Source organism: Apaloderma vittatum, unplaced genomic scaffold (assembly GCF_000703405.1).
Source record: "Apaloderma vittatum isolate BGI_N311 unplaced genomic scaffold, ASM70340v1 scaffold9356, whole genome shotgun sequence".
NCBI lineage: Eukaryota > Metazoa > Chordata > Aves > Trogoniformes > Trogonidae > Apaloderma > Apaloderma vittatum.
In genome coordinates, this window is record NW_009721283.1 from 65,863 (window position 1) to 85,109 (window position 19,247).

The 19,247-nt window shown below is 36.0% G+C and overlaps 1 protein-coding gene across 1 annotated transcript in view; it reads right to left on the reverse strand.

Annotated features, from left to right (window-relative positions):
• The window catches only part of AKAP6 (A kinase (PRKA) anchor protein 6), a gene marked incomplete at its 5' end in the record, with an annotated part of 86,366 nt that overhangs the window by 19,534 nt on the left and 47,585 nt on the right, over nt 1-19,247 (reverse strand). The window contains one exon of the mRNA XM_009871326.1: nt 10,772-10,987. Coding sequence (XP_009869628.1) covers nt 10,772-10,987 — 216 coding nt within the window. The remainder of the gene's footprint in view (nt 1-10,771; nt 10,988-19,247) is intronic.

Here is a 19,247-nt window from a genome sequence, read left to right on the forward strand (position 1 = left end):
CACTGCCTCTTAGCATTGTATTCTTGTTTACAAAGCCAATGTAAACAGAGCGTTCTAAAAAGATTCAGTTCACTCATTGTATTTTACAAGCCCATTCTTTTACATTAATACAGATATTTTTATGAACAGAAAGTTTGTTTTGATTTTACTGTTTCACAGAGTAAAGACTTATGATGTGCGTTTCCTTTCAAAACTTCCTTCTACTAGAACAGTGTTCCCTGAAGCAGCCACATTTTTGGCAGAAATTCAGTTATATGCTATGCCAAAAGAAATAGAATAAACAAACACTGCTTAATGCAGCTGGCTAGGTAATTTACATATTACTGCACACCAAACACGAAGACCTGAATATGGATTAGAGCTACAACTATGACACAAATGTCTTATATGTAAGGAAAAATGAAATTCAGATTATAATTGCTAATGATTTACATTTTATTATTAAATGTATAATAGCTCTGACGCATAAACATATGGACATATTTAAATATGAAGTCGATCTATGTATTATATTTCCTGTGTATTTTACAGAAAATGTGCTTGAAATATTTTGAAAAACTGTCAAGTGGGTACATTTTTCAAAATTTTTGTCTGGTGAAAGCAGACTACCTAAATGGCCACGTCACGGTCTTTGGAAATAGCAAAGAAACCCCAATCCAAACATAATGAAAACTCTCTAGGCATCCCTTGAAATTTCTTCGCTATACATAGAAATATAGGATAGGTAGGCCTCTAATTCTGTGTGTTCATGTGCTTTCTAAAAGCATCTGTCATTCTGGGAGACCTCAACAGTCCATCCAGCTGAGTCCATCTCCTGCAGCGGTCAGTAGTGAATGTTTATGGAAAAGCTAAAAAAACCTCAAACACATAGAATGCTACAGAAGCTGCAGTTCCAAATTTGAGAATTCAGCCTGTGGAGACTTTCAGAGTTACAATTTAATAAGTATGAACTGATATATCCTCCATTAATCTGTCTCATTACTTACTGAACTCATTTGTATTTTTGCTATCCACAGCATCCTGTAGGAACAAGTTTCATTTTTATCAAACAATGGATGAAAATGGTATTCCCTTTTGATTGTTTTAAATCTCCTGCCCGATAATTTCAGCGGGTACATTCTACTTTGTGTTTTAAGAAAGAATGAATAATTGCTCTTTATTTATTTTCATGCGGTTTTTAAGCAGTTTTTTTACTGTATTCCTATTTGCTTACAGCTGATGCAGCTTCTAGAACATCTTACAATATTGAACAAAGAAACACTGATTATGTATATACTTACTGAACATCCTGCAAATACATTTCCATAACGGCTGGAGGACTGAGGCCCCTTGATCCAATATGGAAGACCCTCAATAAGATGGAAATAACTGAAGTACCACCTGTCAGAAAAGAAGTTTCTTCCTCTCCTTCTAAATTTATTTAGTTTGAGAACTCTTAAAATAAAATATCAGGAAATTAGTTTCAATTACACTGACCTACCATTCCTTGCAGAATTAGGGTCATTAAAGACGCAGTGCAAATAATCAAACTAATTAAAAAACGCTCAAGTTTGTGACTTTTGTATTTGATTTAACTATTTTTTTGACAATGCCGGCCAGAGACATCTTATGATCGTGGATGTTAGTGGATATTAGGCATCTAAATAAAACACAGACTTCATCTTGTAATCTAAATACAATGCACTGCAATGAGAGTTGCTATCTGCTGAGCACTTTTAAGTATTTTAAGTATTCTTATTTAATAAGACCTCTGCCCTTGAAGATAAAAACCTAGCCATTTTTTCTCTTTTCTTTTTAATGAATTATTTTTGCTATTTAAATAGTGTTTGACATTTCCTTCTGGATCTGCACGCATTGGAAATAGCAGATTTCCAATTTCTTCATATACATAATTTCTTGATGATTCCTAAGAATTTGCTTGAAGATTTTACAGTACTACTGAATGTTTCAGGAGCTGAGAATTTCCTTTTATCAAAGCTGAGGGCAGTGCTTCATGCAAAATATTCCAATCTTGACTTAACTTGTAGCACAGAAAACAAGATTTATAGATGGACAAACAGTTGGTAGAAAATACATCATCATGCTATAAAGGCCTAAACCTGCTACTCTGATGTTGATTTTTCCCATTATAAAGTTATGAAGCTTACATTTCTAGATTTTATAGAATTGAATTGTGCTGTCTCAACACCTGATTTTTCGTAATTACTTCTTGAATATTAATTTTGAAAAATTGTGGCAAATTGATTTACTAATACTGTAGTTATGTATAAATGCAAAGAAATCAGATATACCAGCAGTAAGGGTCAAATGTTATTACCTATGAGAGACTGACTGTTTTCATGATCCTATGTTGAATTACAGAGCCATGTGATAAACTGGAAGTTTGGAGACTTCACTGGCATTGAAATCTTTGAGGGCTTGTAAACACCAACAATTTTAGGAAATCAGATCTGCTGAGAAGTATTACCAGCTTTCTACCAGCTATGAAATTGCCTCACCCAACTCCAAAACAGCACCAGTCTGAAACACAAAGTCAACAGCTGAGGAACAGAGGTATCTTCCACCTGCATGGGTGAGCACAGAAGCTTTGTATATCCTCAAAAGGAAAGATTTCCAGCTTCTAACTGGGTAACTTACCAGCCTTGAAAGTTCCTGAGATATAAGAGCTGAAACGCTCAAGTAACTTTAAAATACTTCAATTTTCCCTTTCTCTGAATTTACACATTTGAACAGATTAAAACTGAATTAACTGGAGAAAGAATACAGAAGAAATCCAAAGAAGTAATCCTTCTCAAATAGAAATATGTGTATGTAGATGCCTGTACAAAACTTTGTGACATTGAGTCAGCTGGTTTATGTAATCCTTCCCATAATATAATACGGCATAATAGAGAAAAAAAAATTCTAATTATCTGTGACTTAAAGACTTGTCAATCACTGAAACTGAAACTGACTGCCCACAGGATAGTACTAAAAAACATTAGTACAGATGTTGCATTTTATACTCAACACAGACTCTACGCTTTGAGCTGATGGTAACAGCAGGAATTGTGATCGTGATATTTTCTGCTTTGAATACCTGAAGTCAGTTTTTCACTGTTATGAGCCATAGACAGTAGTTATACCTGATCAAGCAACAGGTTTGGTTTAAAAATAATACTGTGAAATGTATGTTTTATTTATTTTGCTTTCATAACCTTTTTGTTTAAAACCATGATCAGTCATTCTGAAGCATTCCTAGTCTCATAAAGAAACTTGTCTTCTAAAAAAGTAAATTTCAAATACTGAACAGAAATGTGTGCTTCATCAAGAGAAAAAAAATAATCCAAGGGTGCTTGGAGTAATTAAGTACTGAAGCAATTGATTTTCTCATTAAAATAATTCTTCGCTTTTAACATAATTTCATTTGTCTTCCCATGCTCATGCCAAAAACAAAAAGGTAACTTTTACCTCTCATATTACACAGTTTGCTGAGTACCCTAGAGAGGGCAAAGAAACTAAATGTGTGCAGAACTAGCAAGGAGTCACAGAAGGCAAAGGCATCTCAAAGTACATTGAGTCCAGCTGAGGTGGATGGCGCATGAACCTTGCTACTGCAGGACTGTGGCCGAACTAAAAATACATATGTAATAACACCATCAATGTTAGCAGGAAATGTATCTGGAAATTTCAGTGCAAAGATATGGACTGAAAGAGCAATAATGCTGAACTCTTTCTGCTCTTGGTGCTTCATCTTACGGAGCAAAGTAAAACTGCACTGGGACAGGCTCCTCTGAAAGCCTGTTGTGAAACAGGGCTGCCTTAGTCTCTGGAGCCTGGATTAACCATTAGCCTCTTCTTGTTTAATCCAACCAACAACTAAAGAGTCCATAATGGGATTAAAATTCAAGCAGCAGCTAGAAGTGTGACTTGGTGGCAGTGACCTCAGATGATCACCTCTGAAGGTTTGCTCTCTCAGGAGACTGGAATTTACTCTGGCTTAGCTGGGACTACGTGTTTCAATATACACCTTGGGTTTCCTATCACTTTACAAAGCCATGGCAAAACATAACACCATCTGCCAGAGTGAGGGAAACAGTTGAATAATTGAGCAGATTGGTGATGTTGCATGGAGTATTTCACCTGTGGTTTGTTACCCTACACTCTTAGTTAGTTGTGGCAGGAAGTTTTGCAGTCTCTGAGGATGGAGGATAGTCCTCTGCAGAAAGATTTACGTGTATTCTTTTTACTATTCACTCTGAAAACTTCCTACTGCAGGTGACCACTCAGGAGATTTTGTCAAGAATATTGCACAGTGTTTATCCGAATTTTTATTTACTTGTGACCAAAGTCCGCTGGGTCTGTGATTTTTTTTTTACCAAGATCTACTCAACAAGAAGGATTTTTACCAGTTTTAGTTTTGTCCAGACTCTGCATACTGTCACTATGGCTGCTATCATAACTATGGCTGGCCTTCAAGAAAATTCTGAGAAGTACACAATTCCTTGCAAGAATGTGGGGCACACCCCCTGACTTCAATTAAGGTCCAGGAAAAATCTAGACCTATGTTCATCATTTATGTAACTTCATTTTGGATCCTACAGATAACTACTCTGTGTCACAAATCCACACGCCTCAAGCATCAGGATGTTGCATCACATCGCAGACTCCACAATCAAATATACATTCACTTGAAAAATGCATATTTTAAGGAAGCATCAAAGTAAGCAGCATTCAGTGTTGAAATACAAGTAAAACAAAATGACTGACAGAAACAAATTTAAGCAATCAGGTTTGTACTATCACAATTATATGAAGAGGTCCAATATCAAAACAAAAACTACTTGAGACAGATAATGAAAAAAACAATTTGTAGAGGTTGAAGCCAAAGTCACTAAATAATTACTTTGTGAGGGCTAAATCATGTAACATGTGTTCAGATTTTGCAACATGTTTTGTGTCCTCCTCAGCCATTAAGTTAATCATCACTCTGTACTTTGCTGTATTAGGCACTTCTGAGGAACTTCTAAATTTTATGTAAGATTTTTAGCTAGAACCCACTTTACACAATAATTGCTTGTGATAAAATAGGAAAGTTTTAGAAACCAAGTTTTTGTTTAGTGGAACTATCTAACAAATACCTGAACAACAAGAAATTAATTTTTACCTCTAAAGGAAGGGTTTTCTTTGGTTTTTTTTTTAAACTTAGAACAAATGTATTCCATGGCTTGAAAAGATACTGCACCAGTGAATTAAATACAGAGAAGTGAAGAAACCATGCCTAGCATTATTAAAAGCTGTTTTCTTTTTCTGAAAGCATCATAAAAACACATAAATAGGGAAAAAAAGATAAAGATATCAAATCAGAAGCAACAGAGTAATTTTAAACAATTTGTTTTCCAAAGTGCATTATAAAGAATGAAACCAAGAAGTTGGAAAAAGGTCTAAACAGAGCTTTAAGCAGGCTCTTTACTTTCTAAGAAAAGAGAGGTTGTGGAAAAGAGAGGTGCTTTTTTTTTTTTTTTTAAAGTGAGCTGTCTCACCCTTGCAGATTTTCCCAAGTCCTTACAACTCTAATTAAAATGCGGTAATTGGTTATGTTACCTCAATTACCATGATGCATGGACATTGATGCAAAGCGACACCAATTGAATCCCTTGGGTGTTATACCCCAAGGCCATCCCATTTATTGTGGCCTTATTACTTTCAATTATGTGGCTGGATGTACAGCATACTTTCAAGCCAATACAGATGGGGTTTTTGCTGGACATAAGTGCAGTGTACACAGGGGATGACTCAGGAGAACAAGAGAAATAAAAATATTTTTTTTGGTGTAGTAGTGAACTTGGTAATCAGACAAATGAATATTTAAGACATTTTCAGGAGAGTGTGAGAAATACAGTACCTTAACCCAAATCTCCTTAGCTCAAAGTCTCCATTTTAAAAGCATGATTTATACTGTCCTTTCAATAATTAGCCACCTCTGATGAATAAGGAAAGAGATTGTCTGCTCCATAAACCAGATATGTTTCTCATTCAATGAATGAACAGTCTGGAGAAAAAATGGTTCCTCCAGTCACCAAAAAGGCAGTAATATTGAATTGCAACTTAAGAAGAAAAATCCATTAGAAATGACAGTTTTGTCTCTCTCCAACCACAGCAGTACAGCAGTCTTATATACTCCAGTATTGGTAAAAGAAACCCAGAAAAGTGAATTTCCACCGTCACCTCACTGTAGCTTTCTATACAGAGACATATCTGACCTGGACAGGACATCCCCAAACTGTGAACATCTGTAGCACCTGGAACAATCTACTGAGGCCAAACACGTGGCTTACATTGGGTATACCACTGGCTGATCTTTTGATCAAAAAAAAAAAAATCGCATAAAACAACTTACATATTCTCATTTTGACTTAACAGTTACAAACTTGTGGGCATGATCATGACAAAATCTTTCCCAAATCCTTTTTTAACTCTTCAGTATCACAAGTAGACTAGACCCTCTAAAAGAAAATGCACGGCGAGTTAAAGCTTATCCAGCTGTTGAGCAGGAATTTTAGACAGCAATTTTGAGTTCAGTTGACAAAAGATTGTTGCTATTGCTGTTGCAATTGCCAGACAGACTCCTTTTTCTTTTAAGATGATTGTTAGCAGGGTCTTGTTAGGGAAACCATAAGGCATCTGTGTGATTCCGAAGCTAAAATTTAGGTGACATATAACATTATATCAGCAAATTCTGGAATAATAAATCTGGGAGAAAAGAATTTACCACAAAAAACAGATGGAGGGAATAAAAATCTCTTTTGCTAAAACAGATTAGGACCGCCTCCAGTAGCAGACAACTGTCCTATTGGTTTTTAAAACTATTTTTAAAAAATTATATTAATACTTCATTTGTCACAGCTAGATTAACCTCCCGAATCTAACCACATTTCATCTTTCTAGAGTGATTCTTACTGATAATTTCATATTCTAGACCTAACTTACGGTTTATGAGAAGGACGTTTTTTAGCAGACTTTAAGTGCTTGTAGTACTTGTTCATATCTTGTTATCTGTAAACTTAGGGTGCCTGCTATTGCAAAAATTGAACAAAATTAAACATTGCTGAAAACTTTCAGTGAAGACAATTCAAAAGAATCCTAAAAGCTTTTAGTGGTTAATTCCAGCATACTTTTGTAATGCCATAAATGGCCCAGACAAGTGAATGAACTTAAAAAAGCACAGAAGGAGGACAAAGGAAGATCCCTGTACACAAATTAAGAAGACAGTAGGAGATGCAAGAGACTCTGTACTTATATGAGGAAATACAATCATTTGGGCTATCTTACTGTCAGCAAGTCGGATGCCATGAATGAGTCAGATGCCATCAGGGTATAAAACATCTCATTTGTTTTCATGAATTACAGTATTTTGTGGGCAACCACAAATAAAGACTCGTTACCAAGGGATACTGTTTATGTGCCAAGACTGGCACACCATCAAATACAGCGAGATGGGGAAGCAGAAGAAACAGTTCTGATACCTACCCAAGAAACGACTCCACAGGAACTGAGTGAAAAGGAAGGTTAGAACATGCCAACTCAGGCCAGGGAAGACGAAGAAACCTGAATCCTGCAGTGGCTGGGGCATCTTTAAACATTGAGAATACATGTAGTTTTATCAACACGAGAAACTTGTAGATACTGACATACTTCAGGGAATGATATTATTACAAACAAGCCTAGGATGAGAGGTTCCAAACCAAAAGAGCCCACAGAGAAAATTAGACGAGTATCATGATAGCTCTATCTGGCTGCTCTTTCTCAGCAGAAAGAACGATAAAACCCTTGTCAACTCAGCCCGGCAAATAAAACTCCAGAGTACCTCAGGCAAAGTGGGAACAAAGCAGCATCCATCTTGTGAGGTTCCAAGCACCTGTACATACCAAGTAATGTCATATTCACCCTCTCAACTCCTGATTGACTGCAATCTCAAGAAGAAACACAAGACTTGCTTTGCTCCTGTTGCAAAAGCAGTGCCAAGCTCTAATTAGCTCATAACAGTTTATTTAGAGTAACCGCAGGTTCAAACAGCAAATTGCTCCCACACAGCAGCTGCCCAAGCAAAACAGATACTACGCTTTCACTACAAAAACTTGGACCTCCATTCAGCCATCTCACAAATGCAACTTGTTTATGTTCTAAGTTCAATAGAAGATTTATATTTACTACAACAAGATGCTAAGTTCTGCAGATGAAAAAGGCAGTTCACCGTCTTCTTGGTACCTTACCTTTTAGAGAAATACAGTAGACACCCAGTCCAATCTCTCTTGGGCAGCTATAGACCCAACAGATACTCAGTCTCTAGCAACTAAAATTCATGATTCTTCTTAATTCTCATTATTTTTTTGATTTGGCTGTTGCCTAATGTTGCACACGCTTGGTTTTGAAGATCCAAAATTCAATTATTTTTTCTATTGCTGGTCAGATCATTAAATATTTTGTGTTGCACTAACAGTTTACTAGAGCTACTGATGTAGTATAGTACTAATACGACTATCACAAAAACATAATCAACATTTCCCAAGAGAATTAAAAAGCTTTACTATTATATTTTCTTTCTTCATTGTTCTTTTTTGTTCCTCAGTCTCACATTTATCTCCAAATCCATTCACTTGCCCAGCCTATTTCACTGCTCACTTCTTTAACTTCTGTCCTCATTTCTTGCTCTCCCAGATTCATTGCCACCGAAACTCAAGAACACTGTCTCTTTGCTACTGTTGATATGGCATTTATCTTCTTTTATTTCTTGATCTTCCTCTAATTTAAAAGGAAATGTATTGTTTAAAACTCCTATCTCCATTTTCTATTCAGCTTCATTTTGGATCCTCACTAATTCTGTTTCTCCTCACTGTTTCTTCCTTCCAGTGAAATTCCCAGTGAAATTTCTTTAACATTTTCTCATGATATTTATTTTGCCAGCTTCTGTTTTACTTTTGACTCCACTTAATCAGATTCTCCACAAAATACTGCCTTGGATTTTTCTGCTCTCTAGACTTTTCCTATCTCCTCTGTTTTTTTGCTAATTGTTCTTTCTTCATCTACTTTTCACTAGACTTGATCAAGTCTTTTTTCTTACCTGCTTCCCTTTCTCCATATTAGATAATAATAAACAATGATACCTGCAGTTCCCATCTTTGGATTGAGGGCTCAGGTAAACTCTTTGTTGATACTTCCTTCCAGAGCTCTTCCCAACTCTATGAAAGACCTTTTTCTGCTTGTCATTTAGTGAAAGCTCTTAGCTGATCTACTTGGTTGTTTGCAACGGCATTTCTCTTCAGCCTATACTTCCCTCTCTGCACATAGATGTACAAGGAAAGGCTTCAGCCTTTTTACACTTCTTCCAAACAGATCAAGTTTCTGAAGGCTTAAATGAATCTTCTCAATTATGTACACTTCTTACATTGTTAGTTGTCTACTCCCATGCTTATAAAACCAACATTAACACACCACCTGCTTTTCAACAATGTCTTCCTTCCACGTTGCCTCATACAGAGACATGCCCCTTTTGGCTTGTCTGAAAGTCTGTTCAAACCTGCTCTTTCCTCAAGTCCTATTTCTGCCTCAACACATAGAGCCAAGCAGCCAATAAGTCAAACAGGCAGAGAAGCACTCCTACTTTACAACATTTGATAAAGGCAGGCAAGCAACAGATCATTACCTTCAACAGTTCACTTGTCCACAGCATCCTCCTCACTAACTCACTATTTCCTGGCCTCTTTAGACTAATAGTATTCTCACTCAAGAACTGTTAGGGTTTCTGAACATTGTCTTGTGTATTTTCACACTACACTACCATAACAAGAGAATTACAACTTCTGTTATTTTTGTAGAGGAACTTTAACAGAAAGAACTCAAAAATAGTATTTCACTGTTAGTCGGATAATTGTTAAAAAGCATGTAAGTACCAAGAACTTTTTCCGTTTATTTGCTTGATATAAACCTAAAAAAATATGTAAGCTAAATATATGTCACTTGTTCTCAGATCTCATGAAGGCTCTTCAGTCTATGCCGTATACAGTGTTATCTTTGTGGTTGCTGTAGCTGCAGTACACAGACTTCAGCTTCATGAAAGTAGCGCAAAACATGCTGAGCCAATTCATCCATTACAGTCAACGGTGTTACAGTAGGGATTATTTTGTTCCCCCTGTGGTTTATTGTTCCAATGTAGATACTGTTTTGTTATATAGTTTTATGCTGTAGAAAACCTGTCTAATTTATGCCACTTAATGGATGGTTTAAGCAGAGTGCTATTTTGCCTCATAGGAATAGTTTCTCTGAGATAAAAGCAAATTAATGCATTTAACTTATATTCAAATAACACAGAATTGTATATTAATAAACATCTACTGCTGGGATGGTAATTAAAACCAGTCTTACTTACATAGACAATACTTTTGCTGAAATATATTTACAATCCGTGAAATATGTCTCTGGGCCCAGTTCCGTTAGGTACCAAGCAATTTGGCAACAGGAGAAGATTGTTTTCATTACTTGACAGGATCAGACGTGATGAGATTAAATATCCAGCGAACAGAACATGTATATTGTAAATTTGTCTTATTAATCAGTTTTCCATGGAATACAATGCTTCGGAAAAATTAAAATTTCACTTGGCAGTAGAAACTAAGAATGGCCTCTTCAGTAGTAAGAAAACATTCTGAGATGAATGTGTTTGTCCTGCATTGAAAAAGCATCTCTCACGAAGAATGAAACCACATGAGATCTCTTTAAAGCAAGAATCACTCACCGAGTCTTCTTCCAATCTCTTCTGCAGCCTTGTTTGCCACTGGACAGCTTGCATGACAATGGCTTCCCACCTCCTCTCTAGGTTTACGATTATGAGCTGCATGGACTGGTGATCTGCATTTAGGTTGCAGGTGTCCTGGTCATCCAGGAGGTGCTGACATAATCGCAGCACCGAGGCCACCCCACGCCGTCTCTGTTTGATCTCACAACATAGAGACTGCAGGACAGACAAACAACAGATGTCAGCGTGGAATACTTTGCAAATTAAAACATTAACTATTATCTGATATTTAATGGTGCCCAATCTCTGTCTTACAATAATTTTTCACCTCTTCCATAAATTTCCGTACTTAGTGTCAAAGCTCAGTGATAAACCACAATCTTCATCTTAGCAGCACAGAAGGAGTAAAACTAAATTCAGTCTTCTTCAAACAAATGCCATACATAGCTAACTGTCTCAATAATGTTGAAAGTTTTATGGTCTAGACTGGTTTATTCTTCCTTTTTTTTCATTCAGCTGGGACACATCTGAAGTGAGTTACCCAGACAGGAATCAGCTTCAGAAATGCTTCAGGAAAAAATGGGGGGAGAAGAAATGTAGTCGTGCAATGAGAATATATATGTTTATAAAAAACAATAGAAATTTTGGGTCATAGATATTCTGTCAGAGAAGAAAACTTAAGGAAGCAAAAAATCAATATAAAATTATTTACAGATGTTTTTCGTTATCATAAAATATTTCCAGGGTAGTTCCATATTCAAGTAAACGCAGGAATAGTGTGATAACCGTATTCTTCTGAAAGATTAGTAATTCACTGCATTTATTTCAACATACTGATTCCAGTGCTACCAAGAATGTAGGCTGACATGAACTGCATGACAGGAGATGATTGCTAGGCCCTATTATTAAGAAGAATATTGATGGGAAGCAGGATGTGTTGGTTCTACGCCAGAAACCCAAGTAACTACACTGAGAATCTCATTGAACAGCAGAATAAATAAGGCATCCTATATGTCAAAACTAAAAAGACATCTACCACCCGGAAGCAGTTAATGGCATGGTTTTATCCACAACCATGCTCTACCGTCATTCAACATCAAATCAGGATTTTATTAACTCATAATGTGTTTTAATAAGAATATCTGTGAAGCTGGGCTACAGAAAGCATAAACGCATCTGAGGGTGACTGCTTCAGCCTAGCTTCTGAGGCCCTAAATTTTACAGCGTTGCATGGTTCAAGTATTCAACTATGATCATAGGCCTGAATTTAACAGGACTGTGCTCCACACGTGGGAGCTTTCCAGATAATTTAAATTGTAACTTGCCAACATCTGTTTCCCTCTGTGGGATGCCACTGATGAAAGTGCATGACCCCATGAGAAAATCTGAACTATCATCTTTTCTGAAGATGGGGTATTTGCCTTTCAGTTTCCAGTTAACTGTAATAGGCAAACAAAAAAAGCCACCACATCTCTCAAAGACATTCACAAGCACTAACTGCTGAAAAATCAGGACCCACACTCCTGAATTTTGTTAGCAAAACAATAACATAATAAAGAAAAAGAATACAAGTCCCAGATATTCATATAACTTTTTCTAAGCTGAAAATCTGAAGCAAAACATTGGTATACACATCTAAAAATACATATATCTTTTCTTTGCCTATGGAGAGCGTGCAAGCAATTATTTTATTCAAAGCCTTCAAGAGAAATGATGATTAAATCCACAAATATTCCTGAATTACTAATCTACTTTCACTGGCACAATTGGGCCATTCTAACAGTTAACAGATTGCTTATTAATCAACAAGGGTAAACAAGACAATGCAATCTTATTTAAACTGGAAGTTTTAATGCCTAAAAGTATTTGTGCTCAAAATGTTAATCCCGATAAGGCATCATTAGAAGATGTCTTAAAATGATTAAGTACGTTTCATTGTAAAGTACACTGAGTAGTATATTAGCAGGTAGACATTTCATACAGATGTTCCACTTATTGATATAATGCATTCTATAGCTATTTAAATTACCCTAACTCTGTAATAGCTAGAATTCTATTACTTCTATAATGAGAGAACCCCGTACCTTTAATATTTCTGAATTTTAAATAAGGTGAATGACAAATTCCCAAACCACTATTTATGGCAAAATATGACCAGGAATTTTATTATTCAATTTATAGCAGAGCTGCATTTTCACTTATGTTTCCTGAACTTGCCCTTATTTATTTTCCTAGAGTTCATTACTAGTTTCCTTCATAGTTCTTGATGTAACCACATGTCTGGCACATTTCCTTTCTGATGCTGTTCATTAGCCTAATGTCATATCAGAAAAAAAAAAACCAAATCAAACAAAAAAAAATCTACCTAAAGATAAAGTTGGGGTTCTTATTTTACATTTTATAACAGCTAAGCCATTCAGTTTTATGCAAGTAATGTTAAGTTATATAATGAAGGCAGACAAATCTATGTAGATCTGCATTGCCTTCATGGAAAACAATACAGCTCAGAATCTGGCCCCGTAACATTAACTTACCTGATTATGTCATCCCTTATACATATTTTTCTTTTCTGATACAATACCATATAGTATGAAGAAGTGAAGAGTATTTAATTCAGAAGCCATTACATGGAGGTTTAAGTGAGGCCTTTACATCGTGTTACCTGAAAGGAGAGCTACAGCATCCAAGTCATGTCTGATTTACATCAATTTTACACCAGCATAATAATAGTAGCTTTACTGAAGCTATTTCTGATTTACATGGCTGTGACAGTACAATTAGGCCTATGGCACTTTTGTTTCAGTTTTATTACGTGATATCATGGTTAATATTAAACAAGAGAAGAATGAAGTGCTTGTGTCTAACAGTGTGTTGAAAGTGTTGGCTATAGCAGCAATACTTTTAAAACCAGAGAACTTGCTCAGGTAAAGACATCTTTAAACCCTGTCTAATAGCACAAACAATAATGAATTTAAGCAGTATCAGTGTCTGGTATGCAGTGTCCTAAAGGGACACGATAATTGCCTGGATCCTATGACATGACATCTCACAGTGTATATCTGTCCAGGTTCTGCTACGGTTAAAATGGCATGACTGTATGTAAAGGCGTCAATGTGGCAACTGTACACACAAAGTACGCTTCCAGGACTAGGGTTATTTTACTTATTTGCAAGGTACATTCTACATGGTGAATCAACAGCTATAATTCATGATTAAGGAAAAGGAAAAGATAAGTATCTCTACTGAGGCTTGGGCATGATGGTCTACAGCTGCTGTAGTAAGCAACTGGGTACTTGACAGTTCAGAAAATTAGGAAATGATCTAACAGTAGGCTGAGGAGCAACACTTAGGCTCACTTAGTCACCTGTGCGTGCAGAAGATTTGCTGAAGTATAGATTAAATGCTCAGGCACTTTTGATTGCAGTTCCTTCACACTATCATGTGTTTGTTGAGCTGTGGTAACTGTAAATACCGCCCAAACCTTTGCAAACGTGGAAGAAACACATTCATTTCAATCATTTGCAGCGAGACTTAAATTAATGTATTTGACATTTTTGCTGCAGGCTAAGAATACACACAGTAACTGCAGCTGCTGTGTATGAACTGGACGTGTCTGAGTCCTTTGCTTTGCAAGAGATACCCTGATAACATTGAGGTGTTATTCATTATAATGTTATTACGAGTCATGGTTTCCCATACTGAGGATCCCTGTCTATGCTGCTAGAATCTTGGAAGATTTTTCTTCCCTCTGCCTATTCCTGTTTTCAGTGCTTTGAAGTTATCACCCGCATAGCTAAAAAGGGCTAGCTGAAACTGCTTTCACAGCTTGTTAATACCATGCCTTAAATCATCTGGAAAAGCTCCTGCTGAGGCGAATGACATCAAACCCTCTTTCCAAGCCACGGGCTAATGGCACTATCTATGGGGATGGAAGTAGCCATGATCGGAACAGAAGGTGCTCTGCATAGCTGCGTGACTCCAAAGCGAATGGCATGTGACCAGAAACACGTGTGCAGCTTTAGGCAGTGCCAGAGCATATGGAAGGAAGAGAAAGCTGGGGAGTTGTGGAATTTGAGAGCCCCTCAAGCCCCAATCCCCGCCACCTCTCAGCACCTGAGCTCCGCCACGTTGCCTGCTCAGCACCAGTGGAGGATGTGGATAGGAAGCCAGCTTTCTCACACAACATGCTAGATGAGTTGGCTGCTGAAGCTCTGTTACATCGAGGTTCTTGAGCAGGTGTTTAATATTAACCACTTAAAAGTACTAAGGTTATCAGTGAATTTAGTGGCACTACCTTTGCTTAAAAATACTTTAAAAGTTTAGGATTAGTTTAGTTCACTTAAATCCACATGGTCCACATGTAATCACCACATAAAATGTTGAGATATGATCTTTGTAGCATAATTTATTACATATTGTTTGGGGAATAATTTTTTATGACATCTGAAGTTCTTTCAACTATTTCTGTCTTTCTTGCTTTCACTCTACCATTAGGAATAATAAAATAGAGATGTCTAGAGTTTTGAAAATAGTTGGAAGATGGCAAATGATAGTTTACACGGACAGATTTTCTTTGTGCTTTCAGGTTGAGAAGAAATGCCAAAGTATAATGAGATAAATGGTATTTCTAGGCTTATATTGTGTTTCCACGCAAGTGCAATACTGGGTGGGGTTTAGGAAAAACGAAAGAAGCTTGAATGCAGATAAACCTGGAATGACCAGATCTCAGAGGAAGTTTCTGTTTAACCGTGGTCTGTTACAGGCTTACTCTTTGTCCCAGCTACAGGATGCAGAGGGAGGGAATGATACCCTTCCAACTGCATTAGTTGCTTCCTGATGGAAGATGAAATGAAGATGGAAATGTTATTTAGTAGAGCAACCATAATCAGAAATTAAGGCAAATTCTGAGAATAGAAACTACTTTTCTAAGTACAACAATCAAACTGCAGCTCTAAAAAAACCCCTCAAAACAAACAAAAAACCATTTGTCTTTTTACATCTGATTTTTGGAGTTTTCAAAAGTGCTGATGCAAAACTTTTAAGTATCATAGTTAGCATTACTAACATATCAATAAGGGGGAAACAGGAAACAATATGCTCACAAATACAGGGTAAAATGTAGTTTTCTGTGTTTTCCTTGAAATAGTAATGCTTGTTGTAACTTCTCTTGTTGGGGTGATGCATCCCTGTATTTAAAATTCCATTCTCACAGGACACATGGTAAAAATAAGAATTTCTGTTTCTGAATGAAAAATAAAACAAATAATTCATCAAAAAATATTAGTAAGAAAGTAATTCCTCAAAACAAAAAAGCTAAATGACAAAGATAGGAAAAGAATGATGACTTGTCATCTTTTAGAAAAATACAGCCAAACTTGTGTGCTTTTGTTGATTTCAAGGTTAAAAGAAAATGTCACCTAATATGGGAACTCTACCCAGTTGCATACTGTGGGACTTAATCTATACTGAAGCTAAATATTCTATAAGTATGCAGTGAAGTGCAAAAAACAGCAATTGAAAAATGACATGATTAAATGGCACAACATGCAATCATTTGCTCTCAATTATATCAATGTATCTTCTTCATTTCAAGGAGTCAGGCAGAAATATTGTTTTTTAAATGCCTCTATTAAATTGGGCACCAATAATAAAATAGATGAGAGTCCTAATAAGCTCATTTACGTAACATACATCACACACCACAAAACTATTCTTTCCAAACGGGTTTGTTCATAGATTTGTCTCCTAGTTGTCACCAGTCTTGGCTATATTAAAAGATTTTAAAGGCACAAGGCTTGCAGGCCATTCAGTGGAAAACCTTTGTACTTAACCCTTGAGAGATCTTTAATGCTAATTATGGAAAAAGTATTGATATAATATCTTTGCTGTCACATTTTATTACAATGATGGTAACAACAGAATCTGGGACTGACATTTTAGAAATATCATCTAATTGCAAGTCAGAAATACAGAATGACAGTTTAAAGTAGAATATGACTTCTTTCAAAACAGTGAACTGGTTCTCTTTATTCAAAAGCCCTACTTTTAATAGCATTACAACCATTAAATTGCTACGCTGATCATATCTCTCTCTACCTCACCACTTAGCAAAGCGTTACGGTATCTCTCTTACAAGTCTGAGCACAGTTCACTATATTACTTGTGAACTGTGTCGGTTCCTATACATATTAAAAATGGCAATGAATTAATAGGAAAAAATACTCCATTTTTGCACTGTCTTCGAGAATCTACATGGGTGCTGACATTCTACACATAATCAAATGCTTATACTCATTCATTCATTTCACCAGCATTAAAAATTACATGGAAATTTGTGTTTATTTGCAATCAATAATGCAAATTATTAATTAGGTAAATCTATTTATTTAAAATAGAATGTTTATTTTTAGAGAGCATTCTAAAAGTATCCATGTTCTTTATCATTTTTCTCTAGAAGTACAATATATACATTAAACCCAATAACAATTCAGAATAAATTTAACTTCTGGGCTCATTCCATGAAATCTGCTATTATATCCCTACAACACTCTCTAATTTCTTTGTTCTATTCCTTATGCTCAAGAACTTCAAAATATTTGTTTTTAAGAATACAGTTCAATGGTCTGTTATTTAGCTCATATTCCCATGTAACTAGTAATACGTAATATACTTCTCTTCATAAATTAAAAACACTATTAAAATTCCAGACATATAAAACAATATGAAGATTAAGTTACTATAAGAGAAACTATAATAGCTTACAGATTGCTTGTATCATTAGTAAAGCGCTGGTATCTATTACAGTGTCTCCCCGGAATAAAGAATGCACTTTTGGCAATAATCTGTTAAAAAAATGCCCATTATTGTTAAGATGCTCCTATCTCAGCTCTAAACTAGTGTGCAATTACAGGAAGGTAACTTTTAAAAGTAAAAGAAAAACAGTGTTGGATGTAAATGCATCTTCCCTACTGAAATACAACATAGTTTTTCCAAGTCTCTTTTTTGTGCATGTTTCATACAGGGGATAAATTAATTTTCACACTGAAATATTTTAGAGCTATTTACTGCACACTGCAAAGTTGGGGTTAACTTGGTTCCAGGGGATAAGCCAAGTCATTCAGACAGAGGAGCCAGACGTGATGGCAGGAGGATCCATTTTTCTAGTCTGGCACTGCTTGTGTATATAAATGCCTTCAGTTCGGGCCCTCTTTTCATCCAATTTGAGAGGTTCTCTTTCCATCGAAAAAAGATGCAAGGGAGAAATATTGAAACAAGTGGCACAATTTTCTAGGGTTTCTTCTTTGCTCCCAGAAAATGCTAAAATAAATGAAAAAAAACATCAGGCAGGTAGGAAAAATATTGATGCTATGTTTTGCAGTAAATCCTGAACCAAACTACCTAAGCATTCATTCACCTGTAGCGGACATTACTTGATTTTTTTTGCTGGATCATCACACTGGGCAGAGTTTCATATGCATGTGTGTGGAAATTCAAAAGATTAAATGTCTTAAGGTATAGGTGGAAACGGGACAAAATCAAGTAAAACATTAAGTTAGGCTTAAATTTACTTCCAGTTTAAAAGAAATCAAGTTGTTTCTCAACACATCACAGATTAGATGCAAAGAAACTCCTTCCAATTACCTAAAAACTTGTGGTATCAAAATTTTAGCCATCTTTAATGAACAGTTAGAACTTAAAACTTTGTATCCTGCCTTCAGAGGTATACAAGAGGCTTTAAAGGAAAAACTTCCGTACATGATTGTACATCAATACCTGTAAACCTCAGGCTGAGGTTCAGATGTTAATACCGTACTTACCCTCTCTTTTAATCTAGCTCCCCCACAGACTTCACATGCATTTTTCCTCTCCCTGTGCAATGGGCCTGGTATATTCTAAAATGTGCTGAGAGTTTACACTATTCTGAATTACAGAAAAAAATATCCTGCAGTGGATTGGTATTACCTTATAATGGGAAAGCAGAAAACATAAAATAAATTAGACTAATCTTCTGGAGACTTCAAGGACAGGCAGTGTGATAGGAAAAGGAAAATAAACTCATCTAATGAGTAAGGAAAAAAGAGATTTCCTTTGGCTTTTTTCTCGTGTCGGGGAAGCAAATATAGCCTGGATTCAAAAACATAGAGCTTGAGCTCCTCCACAGTAAATAGAGGAAAACATATGATGGTGCTTTCAGTGTGTATCTGCATGTGCACAAGGACAACAAGCAGACATTTCTAGAAATGGTGTTCCTTATTTTATGTCAAAAAAGAAATGCATCCTCAGAATGGATACGACATTAAAACATAAAAACACTATTTTCGTTCTTTTGTCACATCTTAATCATAAATATATACACAGACACACTTTTTTTTTTGTTTCAGCTCAAGACAAAACTAAAATCCCCCAAAAGAGAAGTTACTTGCAGCAGAATCAATCAGAGTGAGACAGCACTGTAATGAGGTAGGTTCACTTCTAC